This window comes from Carlito syrichta, unplaced genomic scaffold, assembly GCF_000164805.1.
Source record: "Carlito syrichta isolate Samal-C Ts95f unplaced genomic scaffold, Tarsius_syrichta-2.0.1 Scaffold316493, whole genome shotgun sequence".
NCBI classification, from domain to species: Eukaryota; Metazoa; Chordata; class Mammalia; order Primates; family Tarsiidae; genus Carlito; species Carlito syrichta.
The window spans coordinates 299,853-327,570 of NW_007260589.1; the positions used below are offsets into that span (position 1 = coordinate 299,853).

General features: G+C 37.5%; 1 protein-coding gene across 2 annotated transcripts in view; it reads right to left on the minus strand.

The window, feature by feature from the left end:
* Positions 1-10,508: 10,508 nt before the first annotated feature.
* The window catches only part of TBC1D12 (TBC1 domain family member 12), a 56,635-nt gene continuing 39,425 nt past the window's right edge, over positions 10,509-27,718 (minus strand). For both annotated transcript variants that reach the window (XM_021707310.1, XM_021707311.1), the window contains 7 exons: positions 26,306-26,386; positions 23,388-23,476; positions 22,278-22,349; positions 14,201-14,329; positions 13,847-13,956; positions 12,096-12,354; positions 10,509-11,324 (listed from right to left, as the gene is read on the minus strand). In XM_021707310.1, the coding sequence (XP_021562985.1) occupies positions 11,256-11,324; positions 12,096-12,354; positions 13,847-13,956; positions 14,201-14,329; positions 22,278-22,349; positions 23,388-23,476; positions 26,306-26,386 (809 nt within the window). In that variant the 3' untranslated portion in view covers positions 10,509-11,255. The remainder of the gene's footprint in view (positions 11,325-12,095; positions 12,355-13,846; positions 13,957-14,200; positions 14,330-22,277; positions 22,350-23,387; positions 23,477-26,305; positions 26,387-27,718) is intronic.

Consider the following 27,718-nt stretch of genomic DNA (forward strand, 5'->3'; position numbering starts at 1 on the left):
GGGCGAGCCCTGCGGGCGCTTTTGGTCCTCCGCGGCCAGTCCCTTCGACCCCGCCCGTCTCTCAAACTTGGGGTTGCCCGAGGCAGCGTGGAGCCCCCCGGGGCCTTCGTCCCGCCCCCCCAGCGGCGGTCGTGTCTGCGCAAAAGTGAGGTGTCCGCCGCGCGCGTATCCTCGCCGCGCGCGTATCCTGGCCGTGGCTGCAAGCTTCTGGACAGCGCTCGAAAGTTAGCCGCGCAGATTACGTGCACCCCACTGCAGGCGAGAAAACGGATGTTCAGAGCGGATGATCCGCCTCGTGCGGAAGAAGCCGGCGTTCGCTTCGTGGTAACTGAGGAGACGGACGCAGAAACCCAACTTGCGTGTCATCGTGGCCTGCCCTGTTCACAAATGTTGGGTGACCTTTTAGGGATCACAGGCGCCAGAAACCAAGTCATGCAGCCCGGTCACGCGCGAGAGAAAAGAGCTTCGACCTGCACCACCACCCGGAATCAACAAGCCTTCCCCTCCGGACGAAGAAGGTCAGGACGTGGCCAGAACCTGCACGCTGGAACTCTTTTAGAAGCGGGGGGTCCCTGGCCCGGAAGATCCTGAGCTAAAACCTGCCTCGACATACCTTCAGTGGTAAACTTTGAAGCCTTCCAGTCAGACCCTCCAACATTCCTGAATCTTTCCCTTTGCCCTCTGATCCCTTAAAACTTGCCTAACCAGGGGCGCAGTGGCTCATGCCTGTCATCCCAGCACTTCCAGAGGCCAAGACGAGAAGACTGCCTGAGCCCAGGGGTTCAAGACCAGCCTGGGCAACTTGGCGAGACCTTGTCTCTACAATAAACAAAAATAAGTCTGGCGTGGTGGCATGCGCTTGTGGTTCCAGCTACTAGGAAGGCTGAGGCGGAAGGATCGCCTGAGCCCAGCAGGTCGAGGCTGAGGCGGCCATGAGCCTGCCACTGCACTCCAGCCTGGGCGACAGAGACTCCAACTCAGGGGGGAAAAAAAAAAATCTTGTCCCAGACTCCAAATTAGGGAGAAAGGTTTGAGCTTCCTCTTACCTCCTTGCTGACTGTTTTGCAATATAAAGCCTCTGTTTTCTCAAAGACCAGTGCCATACTTACTGGCTTCTGTGTGCATCAGGTAGCAAGTCAATTTGCTCAATAACATTTTGATTCCTAGTTCATTCAATATTATTTCAAAGATAGCATGTAGCTATTCCCAAGTCCTACCTCCTTCCCATCTAAAACAGTAGCTATCTGTCTCACTCTACTTAAGATTTTTTACTTTTACCAACCTATTCTTCAAAATTTCTTTCCCTTTGTCTTTTGAAATGCTGCTTTTCATGGGGGTTTCCCTTAAGGCATTGAAAACTCTTTCCTTGCTCCTTCCTTTTTTTGAACTCAGTTGTGGCCCACCTCCCCACATCTTTTTTCCATCCATTGCTTTTCTCGGTACACTTGCAGCATCAGCTTTATCAGCTTTATAGACTTCAGTGATCATCAGCTCAAGGCCAACAACTTCCCCTCTAATTCCCCCAGAGAGACTGGGGAGATTATCCAAACACACGAGATGGAGTTCAAAGACATTTCATCTGCTTCTCAAAGGACAGACAACTAATATCTGGCCCCACACTTGCTAATAAAAGTCCATTTGTGCATTTTCTGATACATCTTTGCCATCTGGAGACCGTCTCAAAGTGGCTATGAAAACTTTTGTTCAGTCATTATTATCCACATTTAACTGTTACAGGAGCTATACTGCAATAAACTAGAGACACTAAATCCCTGTCAATATAGAACTTACATTCCAGAAGTTGGGTAAATAAGGGAGTGGTGCCGAGTAATCTGCAACATTAAATTAGAGTAGGGTGGTATGAGAATGAATTGATTTTAGTGACTAGTTATCAAGTATCTAAAGAAGTAACATACTTAAGCAGAGAACCAAATATCAAGCCAGCTAGGCCAGGGGAAGAGAAATCTAAGCAGAAACTACACATAGTGCAAAGACACTAAAGCAGTAATAAACTGGGCATGTTTGAATATCAGAGAGAAGGCCAGTAGTATGACAAATAGAGTTAGCAAGTGAGAGTGGCAGAGTCAGAGAGAGACTCTCCAGATGAGGCATTAGATTTTCTTCTAAGTAAGGTGCTACAAGTCATTTTTCCCTACCTGCACAAAATGTCTTCCACTTATAGAATCCTTTTCATATTAATGGCTTCGCCATCAGACCAATCATGTAAGTCAAAACAAAACCAAACCACTGCTCCCTCTTGCTTATACTAGCTGGCCTCATATCTGGCCTACCTCACAAACAATAACTACAAGACAGAATTTCCCTTTCAGATAACCTATACCAAACTTAAACCTACCTGCAACTTGAATACCTTTTCCACTTTTCCCTTACATTATGCTCTAGATCAGCAGTCCCCAACCTTTTGGTATCAGGGACTGGTTTCGTGGAAAATCAATTTTTTCAAGGATGGGGGGTGGGGGATGAAACCTTACTGCTAATGTTAATCTGTATCTGCAGCCACTCCCCAGCTCCAGCATCACCGACTCAGCTCCACCTCACATCATCAGGCATTAGATTCTCATAAGGAGCAGACAACCTAGATCTCTCAGTTCACAATATAGGGTTCAAGCTCCTATGAGAATCTAAAGCCGCCGCTGACCTGACAGAAGACAGTGCTAAGGCCGTAATGCGAGCTATGGGGAGCAGCTGCAAATACAGATGAAGCTTCACTCCCTCACCCGCAGCTCTTGGGCTGTGCTGCCCAGTTCCTAACAGGCCAGTGGGGGTTGGGGAATCCGAGATCCACCAACTTCCTGTGCCCTATTCAGGAAACTTACATTACAAATAATCCACTATTTTTGTTTAAACCTGTACTAAATCCTTTCCACTAGTATTCAAAAACATTTAAATCTCTCCAATCTTAAAAAAAGGGAAACCTCCTTTTCCCCCCATCAACTATTATCAGTTCTCTTTTCCCCTTTAGAGCTTACTTTTAGAATAATCTACAGTGACAATCTTTAACTCCTTGACTCTCACTGATTCTTCAACCATCTGTCTGACTGCCACACTCAACACACAACAAAGCCCACTAAGATTCAATGACCTCCATGTTCCTTAAGTCAATTGACATCTCCCAGTTCTTATTTCAACTTTATTGCAACATATAATCACTCCTTCATGGAAACATTCTTGTCCCTTGTCTTTTTATGACCCCATGTTCTCCTGACAGTCCTGTTTCTGACCTTTACTAGTTCATCCTCTTCTACTCAATCTTTCAATGTTGAAGCTTCTGAGTGAACAAGAAATAACTTGAATTGAGTCTCTAACCACCTGTGTAATCTCTATAATAGAAATGTTTTAAATAAAAGTTCAGACTGGGCTCGGTGGCTCAGCCTGTCAGCCCAGCACTTTGGAAGGCCGAGGCGAGTGGACTGCCCGCGGGTTCAAGACCAGCCTGAACAACTTGGCAAGACCTCATCTCTACAACAAATAAAAAATGAGCCGGGCATGATAGTGTGTGGCTGTAGTTCCGGCTACATGGAAGGAGGAACAGCAAGATCGCTGGATCTCAGCAGGTCGACATGGAGGTGGCTGTGAGTGTGCCACTGCACTCTAACATGGGCAGCAAAGTAAGACTCCAACTCAAAATAAAATAAAATTTTAAAAATAAAATATAAGTTAAGTGAGGAATGGACCAAAATAAAAACAATTCTATCGTCCATATCTACCATAGAGTAATACCAGGCACTATTTTGGGTACTAGCAATTCAGTGGTAAACAGATAATGTTTCTTACCTCCAAGTTTATACTGTAGTAGAAACAATAGCCAAACAACTATATAAAACAATGGCACTTAGTGGTATACATATCACTGTACTATAGATAAATATGAAGCAGAGAATGGTCATGAGAATTGAGGATAGCTGAAAAGTCCTCTGAAGCAGTGACATTAAGCAGCAATATAGAAGTATAAGCTAAAAAAAGACCTAGACAACATTTCAAAGGGAAGAGCAAGGCCTTAGGTGAATAGAAGGGTAATAGTGGGAAATGGCAAGAAGGCCACTGTTTCTACAGTGGAGTCAGTAAGTTTAAGTGGTAGCTAAATGGGACACATGGGCAGACACCAGATCAAGTATGGCCTTGCAGATCAGTACAAAGAGTGTGGATTTTTATGAGGAATACCAATAGAAGATCTTGAGCAATGAAACACCAGGATTTGACTTACACTTTTTAAATATAATAAAACATATAATCTAATTAAAATTTTGATTGAGACTCATTTGCTTTTCAAGGGTTCACACAGTGGTATTAAAAATAAAATCAGGCCAGGCACAGTGGCTCATACTTGTAATTCCAGCAATTTGGGAGGCGGAGGCAAGAGGATTCCCTGTTTGAGACCAGCCTGGGCATCATGATGAGACCTCGTCTCTACAATCAAGCTAAATAAATAAATTAGCCAGGCATGGTGGTGTGCGCCTATAGTTCCGGCTACTTGGAAGGCTGAAGTGAAAGAATAGCCTGATCCCAGCAGGTCAAGGCTGTGATGGTCGTGAGCATGCTACTGCATTCAGGCCTGGGCAACAGTGAGACTCTGACTCAAAAAATAAAATCAGAAGAAATATTATGACAAAGCAATGAGGTATTACCTTCTTGAAATACAACTTATTTAAAATCACTTGGTATGATTTAAGAATAAAAGCAATGCTACCATTCAAATGCTTTCCAATATGTCTTCTAAATTGAAGCTAAAATCCAAACTCAGTCAGGTTCAGTGGCTTAGCCTGTAATCCCGCGCTTTGGGAGGCTGAGGTGAGTGGATTACCTGAGCCCGCGAGTTCGAGACCCGCCTGGGCAACTTGGCGGGCCCTCATCTCTACAATAAATCAAAAAATTAGCCAGGCGTGATAGCGCACGCCTGTAGTTCCAGCTACTTGGAAGGCTGAGCGGAAGGATGGCCAGAGCCCAGCAGGTAGAGGCTGCAGTGGCCAGGAGCGTGCCACTGCACTCCAGTCTGGGTGACAGAGTGAGACTTCAACTCAAAAAAAAAAGAATCCAAACTCAAGCATTCAGAGCCTTTTACAACCTGCAAAGATTTAAATAAAGTAAATATTTACCTTTCAAAATTTAAAAATATAGATGCTAAAATTAAAAGCCTTAGAATTTATGTAGTAATCAAAATACACCATCTTCTTACAAAATTATCGATATTGCCTAGATCAGGAGAATTTGAAGTTTTACTTTCTGCTTTACAATACCATTGTGTATAATATTATGCCTGAAAATAAAAAATAAATATCCCACTGCTGTCAAGTTTATATACTTCCTCAAGTCTGTATTAGTTTATCATTTACATTTTTATTACAAAAATGATTTTTCAAATATATTACAACAGTACAAAAGTCATTTTACCCTAAATTTTAACGAAAGCATTTAAAGTATTGTTACTTCAATGTCCAACAAATGAAATACTTTTGTGATGTCATTTTTTAAAAAGTCAAATTTCCTCCTGGTTTATTAGAAAATAAATGTAGCCTGTAAAATGAAATGCATATTGTAAACCTCATTAATTGGGACCAGAGGGACGGTCAATAAGAACAGTAGAATGTTGGGAAAGAAAAGCAATATTGCTAACTTTCCAAGCTTTACAATTGTATGTAGCCTAGCAAAATACTAAGAGGCAGTGCCTGGCATAAAATCAGGGCTTAACAAATGCTACTGCATTAATTCAAATTTCTATATAACCCACTTCTATTGCAATTACACTCTTATTAAAGCAGTAAAGTTCTAATTAACGAGGTTTCACTACATTTCTAATAATGAGGTTTTACTACATTTGAGAATTCATATTTTAAACAATGCTTGTCAAACAACAAAATATTAATTGAATACAAAAATCACTTTTTTTCTCCCTTAGAGGTAAGACTATTTTCTGATGCTTACAGTCAATTAATTAGGGTACATTAAATTAAAATCTGATTTTTCAATGCTACTTCACATCCTTTTTGTCTCTTTTTTATACTAATTCCTGCTTTCTGAATATGTTCTTTGAATATGAAATAACTTTATCTTATCCAAACAAAAACAGGAAATTAAAAATAAAAATAAAAGACCTGAGTGTCCTAGGTAAAAATAACAGTTCCTAAGCTACAATGAAAACAGAAGTCAGAGGCTTTGAAACTCTCAGTGTCTGTTCGCAAATGTTACCTAACTTTATAAGGTTAAACAAATATATTCAAATCAATAACATATGAAGGCCATCAGTGTAAAAGAAATCAGCAAAAGGTGCCTTTAGAAAACTGGGTCTAAAGTCTTCTAGTGGCATTTAAATTACTGCAATGTAGACCTGAGCTAAAGGAACATGAAGTGAGAAATATGTATATTAAGTAGACAAACAAATGAGACATCATATTAAATTTCACATTATCTTGAGTGTTTTAAGAAGTTATTATTGAATATACACTTTGACAACAATAACAAAAAACTTGCCATACACTCACCATGTGAATTACCACATAGTGCGTGTATACCAAGTTCAAGGGAAGATACAGTGTAATATTTTAGCTGCCAGTACTGTTCATCTCAAAAGACTGAAGGCCTAGAGCATCCCCTGGCAGATAAATTTGGCCCCCCCAAAAAATATAACCCTTCCCAATTTTTCTTGAGATGTGATTAAATAAACCAGATATTCCCAATGTAATGAAGACTCATTTCAAGCAATTACTCTGCTTACAAGTTTTATTTACACAGTAATTGTTATGAGTGGCTTTTAGTGAATTTCTTATATTTACATTTTATATACATTTATACTTGAAAGGTAAAGAAACTGTACAATAATAAAAAATAAGAATGAGAAACATAGTAACTTAGGTCCAACTCAGAAAACAAATACATGAAAGTAAGATTAAATTTAGGCAGGTAGTATAACCTCAATGAGATTACTGCCAGGGGTTAAGTTTCCTCTATTGGGAACACCAATACCAAGGAAGTAGTTACCAGAGTTAAAAGGTCATTCTAAAACCTAGTAAGACCATGAACAATCCCTCAAGTTTTCCCAAAGAAAGCCCCTATGACAGAAGTTACCTTTTGAGAATTCCACTAGTAGTCCCTAGACTATAATGACCTATGGAGTAAAAATATATGGGCACATTTCTGGTCCCATACTCCTAAAGAGGCAGTTACTACACTAACAAGGATCTCAGGCTTGTTAGTTTCAACATTCTATATCACTAACTGGAAATAGTGTGCTTACGTGTTGTTTCAAACCAAACTGCAACATAAAAAGACATTACAAATCTATTAACCAAACAGCATGTTATACAGGTAACATTCATAATACTCAAGTGATTTAGTTTAGGTTCAGAAATTAAAACATAATAAATTTAAAGCCAATTTACCAATGATTAATAATTTATGTGGTTTTTAAATATAATTTATTTATCCACAATGCCATCAAAGTTAAATCCAGAAAAAAAGTTAATTTTACCTTTTATTCTTATTTCCACTGATTAGAAAAATTATGCATAGTGTTTTATAAGTCACATATTTAGCAGCACATTAAGATTTCAAATTTTAAACTGGAATTAACAAATTTTGTTTCCATACAGACAGTGGAGGAATTTCAACTAAAAAATGTAAAGACTTGCCATGTAGCATGCAATTTAAGAACTCTCAGAATTCATTATTACTTTCTACTCTTACCAGTGAAAAACCTCTTTTATATTTTTGAACTTACTCCCAAAGTCACCTCTTCAGTCCACTAAAGTGCAAAAAACTTTCCTTCTACCAGTTATTTATAGTTTGTTCAATGTTAAGTACTAGATTAACAATTTGTTAGATCAGAAAAAGAAAGGCTAAAATTTCTTTAAGTGATAGAAATTCCTTGAGAAAAAAAATTTCCCTTCATAAACAAATAGACTGTGGAAAAATACCTAAAAAACAATAAACAATATCCCACCAGTATTTCCAGTTCCCAGATAACCCAAATTTGTCCCAACCTATGAATGAAGATAAATGACATCTTCAGCGACTTAAAAAATGTACAACCAAAGTTGCTTATTCTTGGTCTAGAATATCTTCAAAAGGTCAGAACTGGAGATAATACCTGTACTATAGAGTACTTTAGAGGCTACTTAGCCTAAAGTAAAGTAGGTCAAGAACCCTACTCTAACCTCAAAAGTGCTTTTGTGGCAATTGTTACAAAAGAAAATATGTAAAAATCTGAAGTATCTCCAAAGCTATTTTTAAAAATTTATTGCATTAAACTGTTTACTCCAAATTATGGAGTATGAACTAGCCACTAAAACTTTTTACTTTCAATGGGAAGCATAACAAAATGCCATCTCTATCAAAAATATTATTAATAAAATTAGCCAAGCATGGTGATGAACACCTGTAGTACCAGCTAGTTAGGAGGCTGAGGCAGCAAGATCGCTTGAGCCCAGAAATTCCAAGCTGCTGTGAGCTATGATATCACCAGTGCACTCTGGCCTGGGTGACAGAGCGACACTTTATTTTTTTTTAATCTGTATGACCTAAGAGTAGGACTATTTTGATTCTGCTAGCTTAATGAAAATCCAGGGTGTAGTTCCTTCAAATGAAAAATCAACAGAACTAAAAGAAAACCACTATGAATGACACACGGTAGAAACTGAACAATGGAAAACAAAGTTAGTACACTACAAAAGGAAAAAAAGAAATAACATCTCAGAGCATCGAAAAGTTGAATGGGAATAAGAACCTAGAAAGAGATCAACCTTAAAGCACAAAGAAGAGAAGAAATGCTGGTATGTTGTATGAAAATATTAAGAACTCGTTAAAAAGAAAGGAAGACAAGTGCAGGAAAGAAGCTGAAGTGAGAAAACAACTTAAACAGACGATCAAAACTCAAGATATAGAATGGAGGACTTTAAGAAACAATTTGACTGTAATCCCAGCACTTTGGGAGCCCATGGGTTGGAGACCCATCCAGGCAACTTGGTGAGACCTCGTCTCTACATAAATCAAAAATTAGCTGGGCGTGGTAGCGCATGCCTGCAGTTCCAGCTACTTCGAAGGCTGAGGCAGAAGGATCGCCGGAGCCCAGCACACTGCACTCCAGTCTGGGCGACAGAATGAGACTCCAACTCAAAAAAAAAAAAAAAAAGAATTTGAATCAGGTTCCTCACAGTAAGTAATGAAAAAGAAAACGATCTGCTACATGAAAATTACATATTGCAGGATGAAACTGCCAAGCAAAAGCTGGAAACAGACACAATAAAAAGGTAGAACCAGAAAAAGGAAAAAATATTTTGAGGACATTGAAATTGTAAAACAAAAGAACGATGACCTTCAAAAGATTATAAAAGTCAATGAGGAAGCATCAACAAAAACAATCCACTATAGCGAACAGTTCAGTGTTCTAAGAGCCGTGAATACAATACTAAATTCTAGACTGGATCATAAAAAACAACAAAAGGGAAGACTGGAAACCAAAGTTGACTCATACTGCACTTAGTTGGCTGCTGCTATACATGATCGGGATCAAAAGGGAGACATCACAAAATGACTTAAAACTTGTTTACCAGAAAGAGCGAGATGACAGGAATCATCTTAAGGACAATATGAATGTTCAGATTCAAATGTTTCCTCAACAACTTTTTAAAGCTAAAAGTAGCCTTGAAGTTGAGCTCTATCACACAAGAGATGCTCTCAGAGAAAAGGCTTTGGTTTTAGGAGGTGTGCAAATAGAAGCCAAATAAAATGTCAAATAAAGGAACTGAATCAGCAAAACCAAAAGTAACAAGGCAACGTGAGTAAAGACACTAAAAAGGAGGAGTCTGCAGTGGAGAGGTTATCCCAACTTCAAAATGAAATTAGGCTGCTTTGAAAGCAACCGGATGATACTCACAAAAAAAGGACAGTAAAGACAATAATTGATGTCCAAGGGCAATTTCATGCTATGGTGGAAAAACTTCAAGCTGAGAGAGGTCATTACAAAGAAAAAAATCAATCTGAAAAAGAGAAAAAAGAAAGAGAATTTCCAGATGCACAGGAGCAACTCACAGAGTTTGGAAGATATGTTGGGAAGATGGAAGATTAGATGAAAAAGCCTGAAATAGAAAATATCAAGTTAAAACTTATAATCAATAAGCAAATGGATGCAGTCGAGGAGCTTCGAAAAATTCTGTTAAGTACATATTCGACACAAGTAGCGTCTCAAGACAAATTACAGCAGTTTAAAAACGACAGTACAGGCCAGTCGGGCAAAGTGGCTCATGCCTATAATCCCAGCACTTTGGGAGGCCACAGTGAGAGGACTGCCTGAGCTCACAGGTTTAAGACCAGTCCGGGCAACTTGGCAAAACCTCATCACTATAATTAAAAAAAAAAAAATTATCCAGGCATGGTGGCGAGTGCCTATAGTTCCAGCTACTTGGAAGACAGGCAGAAGGAGGTCGCCTGAGCCCAGCAGGTCGAGGCTGTGGTGGCCATGAGCATGCCACTGCACTCCAGCCTGGGCGACAGAGTGAGACTCCTAATCAAAAAAAAAAAAAAAAAAGGACAGTACTGCTTCAATAAAAAGTCAGCAAGAGCTCAGAATAAAAGATCTGGAATCTGAATTCTCCAGAATGAAAATTTATGGAGAAAAGTATAATAAAACAGCATTGGAGAAACATAATGAAATCTGTCTAGAAGAATTAAAACACAGTTCTTATCAAGTTTTTGTTAAGTCAACTACCCAGTAGGAAGTCAAAGAACTCAACAGAATCACACCAATCTCAAACCTACAGACTTCAAATAACAGCACAAAGAATGACAAGGACATGACCAAGCTTTTGCTGAATTTGAATCTGGATCCTGTATAGCTTCTTATCTTGAAGTTACTTATGAGTCAAATCTAAACAAGATATGTACCAATTTTAAAGAAAAAATATATGATCTGAAAGATAATAAAATATCATTACTGGGATGTTTACATGTTAGTTGTTTCCCATTACATATATGATATGTGAAAATCTTTATGAAAGGAAATGACTTTTGTATTTAAAAAATCTTTTTACTTTGAAAAATGGCTTCCCCTACAAAATACTTTTTTATTAATACTGTCAATAAGTTACTTATTTTATTTACTTCAGTCATGAAATTTGAAATCAGCAGTTTTCCATCTCTTGATTCTTTTAAATGTCTCCATTTTCTTCCATGCCTTTTACATAGGAAACAAAAAACTTTTACCCAAAACCATTTGTATACTTCAATTAGTCTGTCAATTTTGAAGATTAGCTTTTCAAAGCAGGACTACTGTTCTTGTCTCCTTCTTTAATGTCCTTCATTACAGATGCAAAGACCTGAAAATTATTTAAAATAAAGATTAATCTTCAAAAACTACCACCTAAAGAGATTTAAATAACTATACTTTATAAACATGAAAAAGCTTTAGTGTACTTAACTCTGTCCTCTGAAAGATTGCCATTCTCAAATCCCTTTTTGTCAAACCCCATTTTATAAAATAATATTAGATTCCAATTTTCATCATTTGTCAAATATTTTGAAATTACCATTTGGTAACAGAATATTTTCTGAACCAATGAGTATTCCCTCATTGCATTTTGATAAGCAATAACACTGTGAACTTATAATGCCAACTGTTTATATCATTCAAGGATCAGGTGATAATGCTAGCTTTTCTGTTACATAACTTCAATGCCAGTATCTTTGCTTTCCTAACAAGATTAAGCATCTAAAAGGCAGGATAATACATCATATATTCTTTCTACTGAAAATATTGAGGGCACAGAAGGCATTTATAAAACTGATTTTTATCTGAAATACCAAAGTAATTAACTGCTCTGGCAAATAAATGACTATAGCTGGTTATACTTCACTAAACTCATAAAATATTACTAGACATACATAAAAATGAAGTTTGGATAGATAAAAATGTGAGCAATCTGTTTTAAATTATTGCTTTTTCAAAGCCAAAAATTATTTTTTAAAGGTATATATTTTTAAATTTAAGTGCTAGCATTTGGGAAATACACTTTTTTTTTTTTTTTTTTTACAAGAAGTCAGCTGATTGTCTTAATGCATGTATTAGAGATACGAAAATGTCACTTTACCTGAGTCCATTTTTTGGTGCTATTCTGCATCTGGATGGCTGCAATACAGCTGAACAGTTTTTCTGATGTGATATCATCTGGCAATTTAGTTAGAAACTGTGCTATATGAATAAAGTCCATCTGTAGCAGAATATCTTCATATAATCGGAGGATTCCTAATCCAGTCCTAAATAAAAATTCTTCCCCATCTCTACAAAATACATCCCAGACTCGACAGGCCAGATCAAGTGGTAGTGATTTGCTATACAATGTGAAGATCCTAAAATTTGAGAGGAAAATTGTCATTGAAATTTTTCATTCACTTGGTAAGCATCTTCGTAGGAAAAGAACAGTGCTTAATAATTAGGAATAAAAAGGTAAGATATGGCTTCTTTTTCTTAAGTAGCAAGAAATTAAATAATAAATAGCAAAAGTATGTAAATTTACTACCTTACATAGAAGAAAGGCTTAATACAAACTAGAGTGGTAGAACACCCTAGTAGTTAAGGGTATGGGCTCCAAATCGGGAGAGGTGGCTCACGCCACAAACTAGAGTGGTAGAACACCCTAGTAGTTAAGGGTATGGGCTCCAAATCGGGAGAGGTGGCTCACGCCTGTAATCCCAACACTTTGGGAGATGGAAGTGAGAGAACTGCCTGAGCTAAAGGGTTCGAGACCAGCCTGGGCAACATGGCGAGAACGTCTCTACAATAAATCAAAAAACTAGCCAGGTGTGGTGGTCTACACCTCTAGTTCCAGCTACTTGGAAGGTTGAGGAAGAAGGATAGCCTGAGCCTAGCAGGTCAAGGCTGTGATGGCCGTGAGCGTGCCATGGCACTCCAGCCTGGGTGACAGTAAGATTCTGATTCAAAAAAAAAAAAAAGTGTATGTGCTCTAAAACCAGAATGTTTGAGTTTGTATCTGAATTTGCCACTTACTAGTTGTGTTACCTTATTCAAGATATTTATCCTCATTGTGCTTCAGTGTCTTCATTAGTAAACTAAAGATAATAATACAACTTACCTCTCAGGATGACTCTGAAAACTCTGAACATAAAACAAGCAATAGAATAGTGATCCTGTCTGCAGTATACATGATTTGGCCTTTTTTTAAAAAAAACTAGAGAGAGGCTAAGAAATTAAGTTGTGTGTGGAAGCAGTAAAAATCTGAGCTAATCACGTATGTAGAAAGTCTATTTCTTGCATTTCTATGTGCTACATTTAAAAAAAATTAATAGAATACATAAGGAAAATCTGTGTCATCTTGGGGAAAAAAACAAAGCTGGATGAAGCCTTGAAAGAAAAAGAAACAAAGGCTAGGCACAGTGATTCATGCTTTTAATCCTATGCTTTGGGAGGCCCGAAGTTTGAGAAAAACAAATATAAAGCCCTTAGTAAAGAAACACTATCTTAAACCCTTGTGTGTCACGTATATCAAAACAATAACAACTAACTCAGAACGTTTGTGCTAGGCATTGAATGAGTTGTGCTAGACATTGAATGAGTTAATCCACATAAAACATTCTTACTACAACTCAAGATACAGAAATTATTATTCCCATTTTATCGACAAAAAACTGAAAAACAGAGACTCCAATTTCAACCCAGAGTCCATGTTCTTAATCAAATACATCCCCGCAAAAATGTGGTAGTTTCTCTATCTGTAAGGGAAGGTCTTTATATGTATAATCCTGCGCATGAGGTTTACTCTAGTCCCTAAAATACATGAAAAGTTATACTTCATATCCTCTTCATTATTATGTCATAACTTACCAGTCTATCAAGTATATATCTGGTGTAAGACTATAAGACTTGAAATGAAGAAATAATCTGGAGAGATTTTCTTCAAAGAATACTTCAAATGTTGCAAAATATTTCAACATCTACAGATGAAAAATCCACACAATTATGAAAGCACAAACTCTACAAATAGAGAAATTAAATCCTTAAACATTAACAGAAAATCCTGCTTATTAAGAATCTTTGAGTGTTCTGAGCAAGCATTCATAAACGATACTAAAAAGTTTATATTAAGTAGATTATCTTAGTCTTCTAATTACTGTTTTTCACTCTAATAGGGCATTCAGACTACAGAAACAAATGAAGGAAAACACAATCCATTCATACCATGCTGTGATCCACACGAAAAAAGGCCAATTGGCATGGCTTATTCAGGAGATTTGCAAATGCAATGAAGGCATCTGCCTCTTCCAAATTAAGAATGAGTACTGCTGCAATAAAGGACATTCCTTGGACCTTCAGAGAAAAGAAATTCATAAAAATGGACTTATAATAATAATTCTACAGCTTATTTTAGCGTACTTCTGAAAAATTACAAAGTGACATTAGAATAGAATTAACCAACATTTCTTTTCTCCCTCCCAGCAAAGGTAAATACAGAGAACTCTTAATAATTGTGAAATCTACCTAATTTTACATTTCCTGTTCATGAAGTATGGTTTAAGAAAATATTAGGGAACTTTTTGGAAAAAAAGAAAAAAGTATCGGTTTTTACTTGCTACAAATGCCTATCTCAGTATACTACCTATTTAGTTTTCATTTCCTCTCAGTATGAATTCTTTTGAAAGAGAGTATAGAATAACAAAATTTAATGAAAATCAAGTGACATTTATCTGAGTAGAAAATAAGGAACTAATAATAAAAGAGATCTATGAGAAATGCTTCCAAAATACCAAAAAAAGGAGGTTGTGGGGGTGGAGATAATGAGCCTGGATTCCTGAAAAAGCAGAAAAAAGAAATAGGTAAAAACCATTCCAAGATAGAAGAAAAGCATGACCAAAGAAGCATGAGCAAAAACATGGAAATGGGAACAACAGGACCGGCTCCACTGGAGCATAAGCTCTATAACGTGAATAAGCGAAGGTATTTGGAAAAAGCAGGATGTATTTATATTATGAAAGCACTAAGTAAAAGGCTCAGCTGTATGGCCATTTGCTTGTGTGTTACTGGTAGCTATCATACATTTCTTTAAGTAAAAAAAAGGTTATCAAGCACTTGCTTCTGGTAGTGATTTGTATAATGGACTTGCACAGGGAGACCACTAAGAATAACTGTAATGATAACTCTGTCTCTTTTCTTTCCAGTCAAATGTTTTGAAAGGAGTGCCTACGATCACCTTCTATTTTCTCAGCTCCCTTTTTACTCTTTAGCACACTTTAGTATGGATTCCCCCTCCATGACTACACTACCTTGAGATTTCTCTTGGGAGCAGGACCAGTGATATTTATTGTAAAGCTCAGGAGACAATAGCCTCCCCTCTAGCGTTCCCTTAGCTTCTGCCACCCAATTATTTCTTTCTTCTCATTCGATTTCTCTGACTTCTGACTACTCCTTGCAGATTCTACAGTAAGTTACCTATTGGATTCTCGAGAGAGATGTAGTAGGCATAATAATAACTGCCCCCAAGTACGTCCACATACTTATCCCCAGAACCAGTGAAAATGTTGCCACCCATACACAGCAAAAGGAACTTTGCAGATGCAATGAAGTCAAGGATCTTGGGATGGGAAGACTATCTGGTGGCCCCGATATAATCATCACATGGGTCCTTATAATTGAAGGGGGAGGCAGGAGACTCAGAGAGAGATGTAAGATGCTACGCTGCTGGCTTTGAGGATGGAGATAGAAGGCCACGAGCCAAGGAATGCTGGCAGCCTTCAGACAGTAGAAAAGGCAAGGAAACAGATTCTCCCCTAGAGCTTCTAGAGAGGAGTACAGCCCTGACAATACCTTGACTTGAGCCCAGTGAAATCTATTTCAGACTTCTGACCTCCAGAACTGTCAGATAATAAATCAAGTGATAGTGATTTATTATCTGGCAGTTTAAAGCCAAAGTGCTGTTGAAAGCAACTAAGTTTGTGGTAATTTGCTATAGCAACCATAGGAAACTAATGCAAACAGACTGTCTGTTCGTGAATATATTCCTAGTACCACAATATCTGCTGAATGACTACAAGGGGCATAGTGTTAACCATCTGTAAGGGTATCTTAGCAAAGCAAATAGAAGGGATTAAAACTTTAATTGAATTTAAGATGCTGCTTATTAAAAGTCACAGTATTACTTCACATACCACTAAAAAAGAGAAAAATGCAGCCAATTAAGCAAGGGCACAATGATTTATCACTTAGAGATTTTACTTCACGCATATTTATAAAGCTATTAAAGCTCATTTCGATTTATCATATATACTCTTATGCATACATAGTAGGAAAGTGAGATAAGCAAAGTCTTTTTTTTTTTGCAGTCTGAGTCTCACTCTGTTGCCCAGGCTGGAGTGCCATGACATGCTCATGGTTACCACAGCCTCAACTTGCTAGACTCAGGCAGGATCCTCCCACCTCAGTCTTCCAAGTAGCTAGAATTACAGGCACCCGGCAACCACGCCCAAATAATTTTTATATTTATTTTAGAGATGAGGCCTTGCCAAGTTGCCTGGGCTGGTCTCCAACCCCTGGGACTCAGGCAACCCTCTCAATCCCGGCTCCCAAAGTGCTGAGACTATAGGTGTGAGTCACCGTGCCTGGCACAACAAAACTATTTACAAGTTCTTCAGAGTCCAATTCTTCTGAATATTACTTATCAATTTACAGTGTGATGTACTGAAAAGGATACAGTGTTTATGTAGTATTCCTGTCAAAAATGCCTAGCCCAAGTCAACCATAAGAAAATAATCAAGCCGGGCTCGGTGGCTCAGCCTGAAATCCTGCGCCTTTAGGAGGCTGAGGTGAGTGGATTGCCTGAGCCCACGGGTTCAAGACCCACCTGGGCAGCGAGACCTCATCTCTACAATAAATCAAAAAATCAACCAGGCGTGGTAGCACATGCCTGTAATTCTGGCTACTTAGAAGGCTGAGGCGGAAGGATCGCCGGAGCCCAGCAGGTTGAGGTTGCAGTGGCCGGAAGCAGCCACTGCACTCCAGTCTGGGCGACAGAGTGAGACTCCAACTCAAAAAAAGAAAAGAAAAGAAAAGAATCAAACAAATACAAATCGGGGAGCATTCTGCAAACAATGAACTCTTGAAAAGTGTCATTGTCATGACACATAGAAAAGGCTCAGGCGCCAGGCGCGGTGGCTCAAGCCTATAATCCCAGCACTCTGGAAGGCCAAGGTGAGAGGATTGCCTGAGCTCAGAGGTTTGAGACCAGACTAGGCAACTTGGTGAGACCTCATCTTTACAATAATTTAAAAAAAAAAAAGAAATTAGCCGGGTGTGGTGGTGTGAACCTGTAGTTCCAACTACTTGGAAGGCTGGGGCAGAAGAATTGCTTGAGCCCAGCAGATAGAGGCTGCGGGGACCATGAGCATGCCACTGCACTCCAGCCTGGGAGACAGAATGCAACTCCAACTCCAAAAAAAAAGAAAAGAAAAGAAAAAAGGATCAGGAACTGTTCTAGGTTAAAGGAGACCAAAGACATAACTAAATGCCAAGAATCCATATAACCCTGATTAGAATCCACACAACCCTGATTTGATTCTGGATCAGCAAGAAACTACTGTAACTTTTCCATTAATTTGAAGCTATTCAAATAACGCAGGAAACAAACAAAATAAACACAACAAAAAGACCACTAAATATAGACCACTCAACTTAAGAAACAATACTCTGCCAGTTGAAGCAGCTGTGTAACCCATGCACTTCCTGTCAACTGAATTTTTTCTGTCTTCCTCTATTTCTGACTAGGACATGGGAGATATTCGGATTCCCCATTCTTTATTGTGCATGTAGACTTTCTTATACACACAGACTTTTCTTATCTTAGGGGTCTCACTGACAATAACTGTGGAGAAACAGAGACCTGCAACAAAAAATAAATGGGAGAAGTGACAAGTTTACAAAATTCTTAATATACTATCTGATTCCTGGTCCACAGTTTCTGACTCCACTTGAGATATGGGAAACTTAAGTTTGTCTTCTCACTTCTACTTTTATGATCTATCCAACTTTAAAGCCCCACCCCAGACCACAGCACAGGCCCACTTCACTATAAGTGTCAGAACATACAATCTAGGCAAAACAATAGCTACACCTCCTTGCTTAAAAAGAGAATGTGTGTATCAGTGAAGCTACAGATTGGTAGCACTCAAAACTGACCCAGTACTGCCCTATCCAGAAGCAATCTATAGCCATTTTCTCAGAGAGAAAAACTAATACAATTCAACAGTCAAAACAGTAGTGGTCTTAATCTAGGATAAGCATACCTTGGAAAGACATAAAGACTTTCCAAAAAGTACACTGTCGTAATTTTAAAGGAATTCATTTCTAGATCCTCAATGTACGTATGTTTTTTTTTTTTTCTTTTTTTGAGTCAGAGTCTCACTCTGTCATTCAGGCTGGAGGGCAGTGGCATGATCACAGCCACCAAAGCTTTGAACTGCTGGGCTCAGACGGTTCTTCCACCTCCAACTTCCAAGTAGCCAGAACTACAGGCATGCGCCACCAAGTTCTACTAATTTTTTTTTATTTATTGTAGAGATGAGGTCTCGCCAAGTTGCCCAGGCTGGTCTCGGAGCCCTGGGCTCAAGTACTTCTCTTGCCTCTGCCTACCATAAGTATTCTTTTCTAACATGATCTTCCTGAGAATGTCACTGCATTCACAGTAGCAAGTGAAAATCAGAGATGTCACCCCATTACAAAACTTACCAGGGTGAACTGCTCTGAGGCATGAAATGTGAAACAATGGGGATAGAAGAAAGCTTCTGGTTTTCTGTCATATGCTATATTAATATGTAAGACTGAATCCCATTATGCAGTAGAATAGGGATTAGTAATGAATGACAATTCATTGACCTCACCTCTTCTGTACCACATCTATTACCAAAGAATGCATAGCTCTTGAGGGAGATTCCCAGAAGAACAAATAAAAAGAACAGCAAAAGCAGTACAAAGTGGTGCCTATGGTTTTTAAAAATATAATAAATTAGGCTGGGCTCACACCTGTAACAGCAGTACTTTTAGAGGCTTAGGCAGGAGGACTGCTTGAGGCCAGGAATTTGAGACCAGTCCAGACAAGATAGCAAAACTCTGTCACTACAAAAAATAAAAATATTAGCCACCTGTGGTGGCACACACTTGTAATCCCAGCTACTCAAAGAGGCTGAGGCAAGAGGATGACTTTGTGCACAGGAGGTTGAGGCTACAGTAAGTGACAACACCAGAGCACTCCAGTCTGGATAACAAAACAAGACCCTGTCTCAATCAATCAATCAATACGGTATAACTGGAATGTGAACCAAGATTACAAAGTTTTTTCAAGAGTAAAATCCACAGATAAAATTTTTATATACCTTATTTACAGATTAAGCATGTATTACTCATAAACATGATTAAAAACCTATTTGGTCAAATCACAACATGAAATAGTTATTCTAATATAGTCTACACTATTCTTATAAAGTAAGTTTGATTTGACTGACTGGTTTGCCAAGGAGCCTTGACACTAATGGTTAAGTTATAAGGAAGTTATTTTACATAAATTAAACTATATAATAATCAAAGCAAACATACAATGACCAAATCTGCAGCCAGGGTAAAGAAAACAAAGTGTTGAAAACATATTCTAAAAAGTATTATCACAGAATAATAGGATCAATATTTTAATTTTTTGAATATATCAGGTTAAACAAGATACCTTTAAATGAACGTATAAAAGGTATAATTAATAGATTTTTTTAAAAACTAGTCTACAATGTCAGTAACAGATATTTTGATTAGTCTTAATAAAGCCTTTTTGGTATGTTTCCTAGAAACTGAGAAAGTGAAAAATTCTAATGATTAGTAACAAATGTTTTGGGTTTTCTGTTTTGTTTTGTTTTTGTTTTTTTTTTAGCAAGAGTCTCACTCTGTCACCCAGGCTGGAGTATAGTAGTACACTCATGGTCACTGCAGCCTCGACCTGCTGGGCTCAGGAGATCCTTCCACCTCAGTCTTCCAAGTAGCTGGAAACACAGGCGCGTGCCACCATGCTCAGCTAGTTTTTTCTTGATTTATTGTAGAGATAAGATTTTGCATGTTGCCCAGGCTGGTCTCAAACCCATGGGCTCAGGCAATCCTCTCACCTCCGCCTCCCAAAGTGCTAGGATTATAGGCGTGAGTCACTGCGCCCAGCCTAGTAACAAATGTTTCTGTAAGTCAAGTAGTTAGCAGTCTTCAATTTTCAATAAAATTGAAAAATGTCAAATATTTGAGGTGGTAGATAGGTTAATTCACTTGTTTTAATTATTCCACACTGTATCAAAAATAATAACATCACTGTGTACCTCATAAATACACACAACTATAATTTACCAAGATACAATTTAAAATTTTTTAAAACATGCAAGTTCAGAGAAAAAGCAAAAATATAAAATTTAAAGAAGGGCTTGTTAATAAAGTTCTATTTGAATAAATGATGATAAACATAAAATCCTTAGAGTATTTAAATTTCATTTGAGACTTTTTTTTTTTTTTTTTTTTTTTTGAGTTGGAGTCTCACTCTGTGACCCAGACTGGAGTGCAGTAGCTGCTTCCGGCCACCGCAGCCTCAACCTGCTGGGCTCTGGCGATCCTTCCGCCTCAGTCTTCCAAGTACCTGGAATTACAGGCATGCGCTACCATGCCCGGCTGATTTTTTGATTTTTATTGTAGAGATGAGGTCTCGCCAAGTTGCCCAGGCGGGTCTCGAACCCGCGGGCTCAGGCAATCTACTCACCTCAGCCTCCCAAGGCGCGGAATTACAGGCTGAGCCACCAAGCCCAGCCGAGACTTTTTTTTTTTTTTTTTTTTTAAGAGACAGAATCTCGCTACTTTGCTCAGGCTGGTCTCGAACTCCCTAGGCTCAAGCAATCCTCCTGCCTTGGCCTCCCAAAGTGCTAGGATTATAGGCATGAGGCACCTTGCCTGGCCTTCACTGGAGACATTTTTAAAGGGATATAAGATGTCAATATTTAACCAGTACTAAAATTAAATCCTTTACAATTAAACTTACAATGGAGACATTTAAAGGTCAACTTAAACATTTGAAAGGGACACATACTGTTTTTACAATGCATTTACAGAATATGTGAGCAAGAGACTTTAGAGACTCTGTGCTCAAACAGCACTTTCTCCACAAAGACTATCTGACCACTAAATACTACAACCTGCTATACCCCAAACCTGGAATTGTCCCCCTTTGCCATGCCATACTTTTTCCATTGCACTTATCTTTTAATATAACATGATTTACTTATTCAAGTTAATACTTCCTTCTTCTAAGCTATCAGCATCATAAGGGGAGAAATCTTCCATTTACTAAGGTCTCTGAAGTGCCTACAGCAATGCTGGCACACAGCTATAAGCAAACGATGAATGTGTGCTGAGTGAATGGATAAACAAACATGTAAAGTAACATGCAATAGAACAACGTAAGTTGTACCAGACAGACACCCTCTAGTGAGGTCTCTAAAATTCTTCTATTTTAAGGCAAAGTTGAGAAGATAAAGGTTTTATGATTTCTAGTTAAAAATGACAATTGAACATTCATATTTTCTTGGATCCCTCCTAAAATCCAACATAACAGTAAAGAAAAAATAAGTATTATCCTAGGATGACAAAAAGAATGAAATATAATATAAACAGTAGATAAATGATGTCAATAGCATTTTAGAAGTTTTAATATAAGTAAATGGAGAATGTTGAAACTAAAACATCTACAGAGGAAAAAGCTAATATGCACCAAGTCAATTCAACCATAAAATCCTGGAAGGCTCAGGAATTGAAGTTTTAAGGTTCCACTAAAATTGAGGGGAAGGGCTAAAAATAGCATGGATTTAAAGTCTGTAAAAGGAGATGATTTCCTCTCCTATTCTGTAGGAACAAGTGCCTATACTTTCCTTAACCTGGCAGAACATGAAACCTTTATTCTCTAGAAGCACAGCGGGGAAGACAGGGTTAGGAAGGGGGGATAAGGCACAAGACCGACAGCAGGGCATTAAAGGTTTACAAATTGCATGGTGAAATCCCCTGCGGCTCTCCCAGAAATCTAGCAGTCATATAAGCTTCCGGCAAGAGGTAGAAAGATTCTTCTCTGCGTCAGTTAATATGACCAAGAAAAAAAAAAAATCAAGAGATACAAACATTTGGGAGCTAATACAACATAAGATATTTTGGTTAGAGTGTAGATAAAATGTTTATCTTCAAAAAACAGATTGAAACAAATACTTACATAACCAACATCAGGTCTGTAACATGTATATGCCCCTAAGATGCTATGTAAGACATCATGATATGGTCCACCCTTAGGAGAGAAAAATAAAATGTGAAACTATATACAAATAATTGTCTCTAAGTTAATTCTCATGTAGCATGTCAATAAACTGCAGCATTTCCCAAATGACTAGTTGCAATGTATTTAACAATTGTCAAAAATATCCTAAATGTACTCTGCCAAGACATTTTCTAAATTATGAATAAGAAACATTTAATCTTCAACAACAAAAAAAGCCAATTTCATTGATGAATATAAGCTATATAGTTTGCAAACAATTTTAAAGACATCTAAATTTGGTACAATTAAGAATATGATGAATACAGATTCAGTTTATATAATACAATGTCAGCAGGCGAAAACCATAAAGCTACACTAAATTCTTCATGACAAGCATTTTTATCTAATTTTATTTTTATCCATCTAAAGACAGAAGAATTCCATGTATAAAGACTTGACTTTGCCCAGTGTAGCAGCACCTGCCTATAATTCCAACTACTCCACAGACAGAAGTGGCCCAATCACTTGAGCCCAGGAGCTCGAGTCCAGCCTGGGCAACACAACAAGATGCTGTATCAAATTTTAAAATAAACAAATATAAAGTAAATATAAAATGCAATCATTTCTAATAAAGTATAAACAGCTTCATTATAGCCTCTAAATAAAATAAAAATGATTTATTCCTGTTTCAACAGTAATTCTAAACATTTCAAGTTTTGTGACACAGTTCTTTCTATTTCAACAATTTACTAGGCAAAATATTAAGAATTCAAATAGCTTACAAAATAAAAATTAAAACAAATTTACTTTAATAAAACTTCATCAAGTACCTACAACATAAAATATATGCTATCCTAACAACAATGTATTTCAGTTGGTGGAATAAAATAAATTTTTTAAAAATTTTCCTACTAGTTTTAGACTTTTTATATAAATGCCCCAATTTATATAGTTTTGGCTTTTTAAAAATAATAGCTACACATTTAAAGAATCTGTTCTCTTGGATATTACAAGAGGTTTCTGTTTTTGGTTCTTTTAAGTGGCTACAAGGCAGTTAGAAACCCTCACCTTCTGAAAGATGTATAGAGATGGAAATGTACGGGATATATCCAACTTAATTAATTCCAGACTGGCCTCTCGATCAGCAACAGATACACCTGTTTACCAAGTAGATAAAATGTATATGATCATTTGGCTGCAACATGTTCAATTTTATAAATACAGAATGATCACGTAGCATATGTGTAAAGTAAAGCTGAAAGCTGAATAATCAAGAAATTACAAGAAATGTCACAGAGCTCTTGCTAGAATTTAGAATCTCTTATATGAAGCAAACATTTATACATTTATCAGTAAGTTATGTGGTAAAGGATTTCTACTTCCAGTCTTTATATAAGATAGGGGCAGACCATCAGTCCTATGGTAACACTAGAGAAAAAAATAACTGCAAGTATCACATTTTAAAAAATCATCAGAGAGCTATGGGTACAAAGAGATTAAGAGGATTTAAATTCCAGAAAGTGAAGAGCCTTTACTAGGTGATTAGATACCACTGGCCACTTTTCTTCCTAGAAGCATCTGCCAAGTCTGGGCATGGGTTTAGGATCCAGAAGAGCTTTAGAGGGCTAAATGAGACATGTAATAGAGAGGGATCTGAAGGTGCCCTGAACAAATAGCCAGTTTTCCCCAATGAGATTTTTCTGAGTGCAGAAGGCTGAGCCAAAAAGAGAGAATGACATCACCCAAAGTCTCACAGTCCTTGGGAGAGCATCTTATTAGAAGGAGACACCTGTAATCAAAACAGGACAGTTCTTCCCATCAAGAAATTTGAAACTGTGGATAAGCTAAATCTATCTAAAGTAACAACTGTGCAGTAATCTAGCTCAAGTACTGACTTAATTGAGGTGATAAACCCCTAACCCAACCAACCGCCGATCAGGAAACAGCATGCTTCTTCTGAAGGGGAAACCTCAGCTTCAGTTTCTATATTCTTTTGTGTGTGTGTGTGTTGGAGTCTCACTCTGTCACCCAGACTGGAGTGCAGTGGCACGCTCCCAGCCACCACAGCCTCAAACTGTTGGGCTCCGGTGATCCTTCCGCCTTAGCCTTACAAGTAACTGGAACTACAGGCACATGCTAACATGCCCAGCTAATTTTTGATGTATTGTAGAGACAAGGTCTTGACAAGTTGCCCGGGCAGGTCTCGAACCTGCAGGCTAAGGTAATCCACTCGCCTCGGCATCCCAAAGTGCTGGGATTATAGGCTGAGTCACCAAGCCTGGCCTATATTCTTTTTATAAACAATGTCTGGCATAACAATTTAAACATTTAAGAAATGTAAACAAGCAGAAAAATGTGATTTATATTCAAGGGGGAAGACAGCCAATAGAAGCAAACTTGCAGATGATGCAATATTGGTATTAACAGACAAGAACAATATCTGTTATAAATATGTTAAAGAAAATAGAGGAAGAGATGGAGGAAATGTATGGAATGAAAAGATAAAGAATTTCAGCCGGGCTCCGTGGCTCAGCCTGTAATCCCGCACCTTTGGGAGGCTGAGGTGAGTGGATTGCCTGAGCCTGCGGGTTCGAGACCCGCCTGGACAGGCGAGACCTCATCTCTACAATAAATCCAAAAAAAAATTAGCTGGGCGTGGTAGCACGCGCCTGTAGTTCGGGCTGCTCGGAAGGCTGAGGCGGAAGGATCACCGGAGCCCAGCAGGTCGAGGCTGCGGTGTCCGGGAGTGGCCACTGCACTCCAGTCTGGGCGACAGAGTGAGACTCCAACTCAAAAAAAAAGAATTTCAACAGAGAAATAGAACTTATAAAAAGAACTAAGTGTTCATTCCACAACTACAAAGTTTAACATCTGAAATTAAAAGCGCATTGGACAAATTTAATGGTAGACTGGACAGAGAAGAAAAACAGATTAGTGAACTTGACTATAGATCAATAACGATCAGAGAAACTGAAGCAGAGAGAGAAAAAGAATCGGGAAAAAAAAGTGTATGAGGCTTGTGAAACACCATAAAGTGGTCTATCATACATGTAACTGGAGTCCTAGAAAGAGAAAAATCAGGATCAGGGCAGAAGCAATATTTGAAAAGATAATGGCCAAAAAGTTAAATAACAACTGCAAATGTATAAACACTGAGGAAATAAGAAAACAGTAATTGAAACAGAACACTGCTTCTGACTGGAACTCTTCGTTACATTCAATTCATTTACACTGAAGTGCAATTTTCACCATCTATTCATGACACAATGTCTCAGAAGTAAATGCACATAATTCTTACATTTTGAATACTTCATAAAAATGAATTTTAAAAGAATGATGAAACAGCTGATGTCCTGCCATAAAACTTCTTCACCCTCTGTGTACTTTCAGTTCTCCACAAATAGCTGACATGGCTACCAGGCTTCGGGAAGATACTTAACAGGAACCCTTCTGGAAATCAAGTGTTCTCTCTAACCTTGTTTAGTCAGTTTTCCCTACCCTAACGTTCATTGTTCTAAAACAGAAAAAAAAAAGTTTTCAAAGAATTTGACAGAGTTGTTTATGTACTCACTGAAAACCACTAAGAAATATGCACTATTCTCCATCCAAAGTTTGTTCACTTTTTAGAGTTTTACTTATAGGTCAGAGAAGAGGGTGTGCAGAACAAATGTAGAAAAGTGGCTGGCAGAAAAACAGCTCCCCATTCTTCAAGTACAACAGATGACAGTGAATCATGAATGAATATGATGATTTAGGTAAATTAACTCAACCATCTAATTAATTATGATTACAAGTTATTTAACTACTTAAGTCTCAGTTTCCTTATATGATAAAAGATATAACTACTAAAAGCATTATTAAGATTAAGTGAGACAATATAGGTAAGGCAATCACTACAGTTCCTAATATATGGCACAAACTCAGGCTATTATCTTCAGTAGCTGGATTTTTACCTTGAAATTCTTATTTTAAAAAAAAAAACACACCTTCTGTATCATTCTCTGAACTTGTTTCACGGAAGCATTTCCACCGTTCTTTTGCTCTTGAGAGGAAAATTTCATATAGTTCTAAGGGGAAAAAACAAAAATTCATAAATAATAGGAAATACATATATCCATAAATTTTTATTTTTCCTCTTTATCTATTATAGGTCAGTCTCCCTGATGTAGCAGGTATCAAAAAAGTGGCAAATTTAAGTACATGACTCAATCAAAACTATTGATTATACAACTAGAAGATAGCAAATAAAAATATGCAGAGTAATCATCTAAGTAGTTACAATACAGAATGTATTATGATGCTAGAAGAGATGATTCTGCTAAAAAAGTACATTGTGGAACAGCAGAAACATGATTTCTGGAGTCAGTCAGACCCAGATTCAAATTCTAGCTCTGTCACTTACTACCTGTGGGACTCCAAGAAAGTTACTTAAACACTCTGGAGCTTGGTTTTCTTCATCGGCAAACTGGAGAAAAATAACACCTATTCACATGGTTACTGATGATTAAACAAGAAAATTTATGTAAAGCTTCTGGCAATTTATAGTCCCTCAACAAATGCTAGTTCTTGCTTTCTATTGCCCCTGGAACTTGTTTCTTCATTATAATACTGCTATCTAAGACTACCTACACATCACACAGATTTGGTTAAAGGGTCTACATAAAACTTTTTTATTTAAGTGCTCAGTCACTGTGCCTCCATATCCACAATCTCATAAAAACTTAAGAAACAGAAAAGACTGAAAATTTTTTCTCAATTCTCAAATTTTAATTGTCTTTACTTTGTAACTAATCATTACAGATATTTGAAATTACATAAAAATAGTACATTTCAGGGACAGAAGAAGAGCAAAAAGTATTTCTTGCCAAAACACTAGCATTTATAATTTCCAAAATAAAGAACATTTTTGCTCCAATTAATTCTTAAAAATGCATTTATATAATATAAGAACATGGTTTTTTAAAAATTCAACTAGTACAAAAGAGTATAGAGTACAAAATAAAATTCCTTCCCTCAGATGCAACTACGGTTACCAGAATTCTCATGAAGTCTTCCAAAAATGAAAATATACATGCACGAGTATATACATATCTGTATTATCTTTAAAAAAAAACAAAGTGGCAACATATTAAATGCACTCATCTGTATCTTACTTTGTTATACTGGAAGTCATTCCATAGTAATACAGTCCTGTTTTCATTTTTTAAACAACTGCACAGTATTCCAGTATACAACTGCACCATAGCAAGTATGCTTATACGGCCAAGAATCAGATAACAAATCACTAATAAGAGATTTTTCAAACAGTATCTTCCTACTCTAAACTCATCTCTGTTCTATGTACTTTTCATTACCACTAATGGTTTGGGAAAAAGAAACTTTAAAAAAAAAACAAGTTT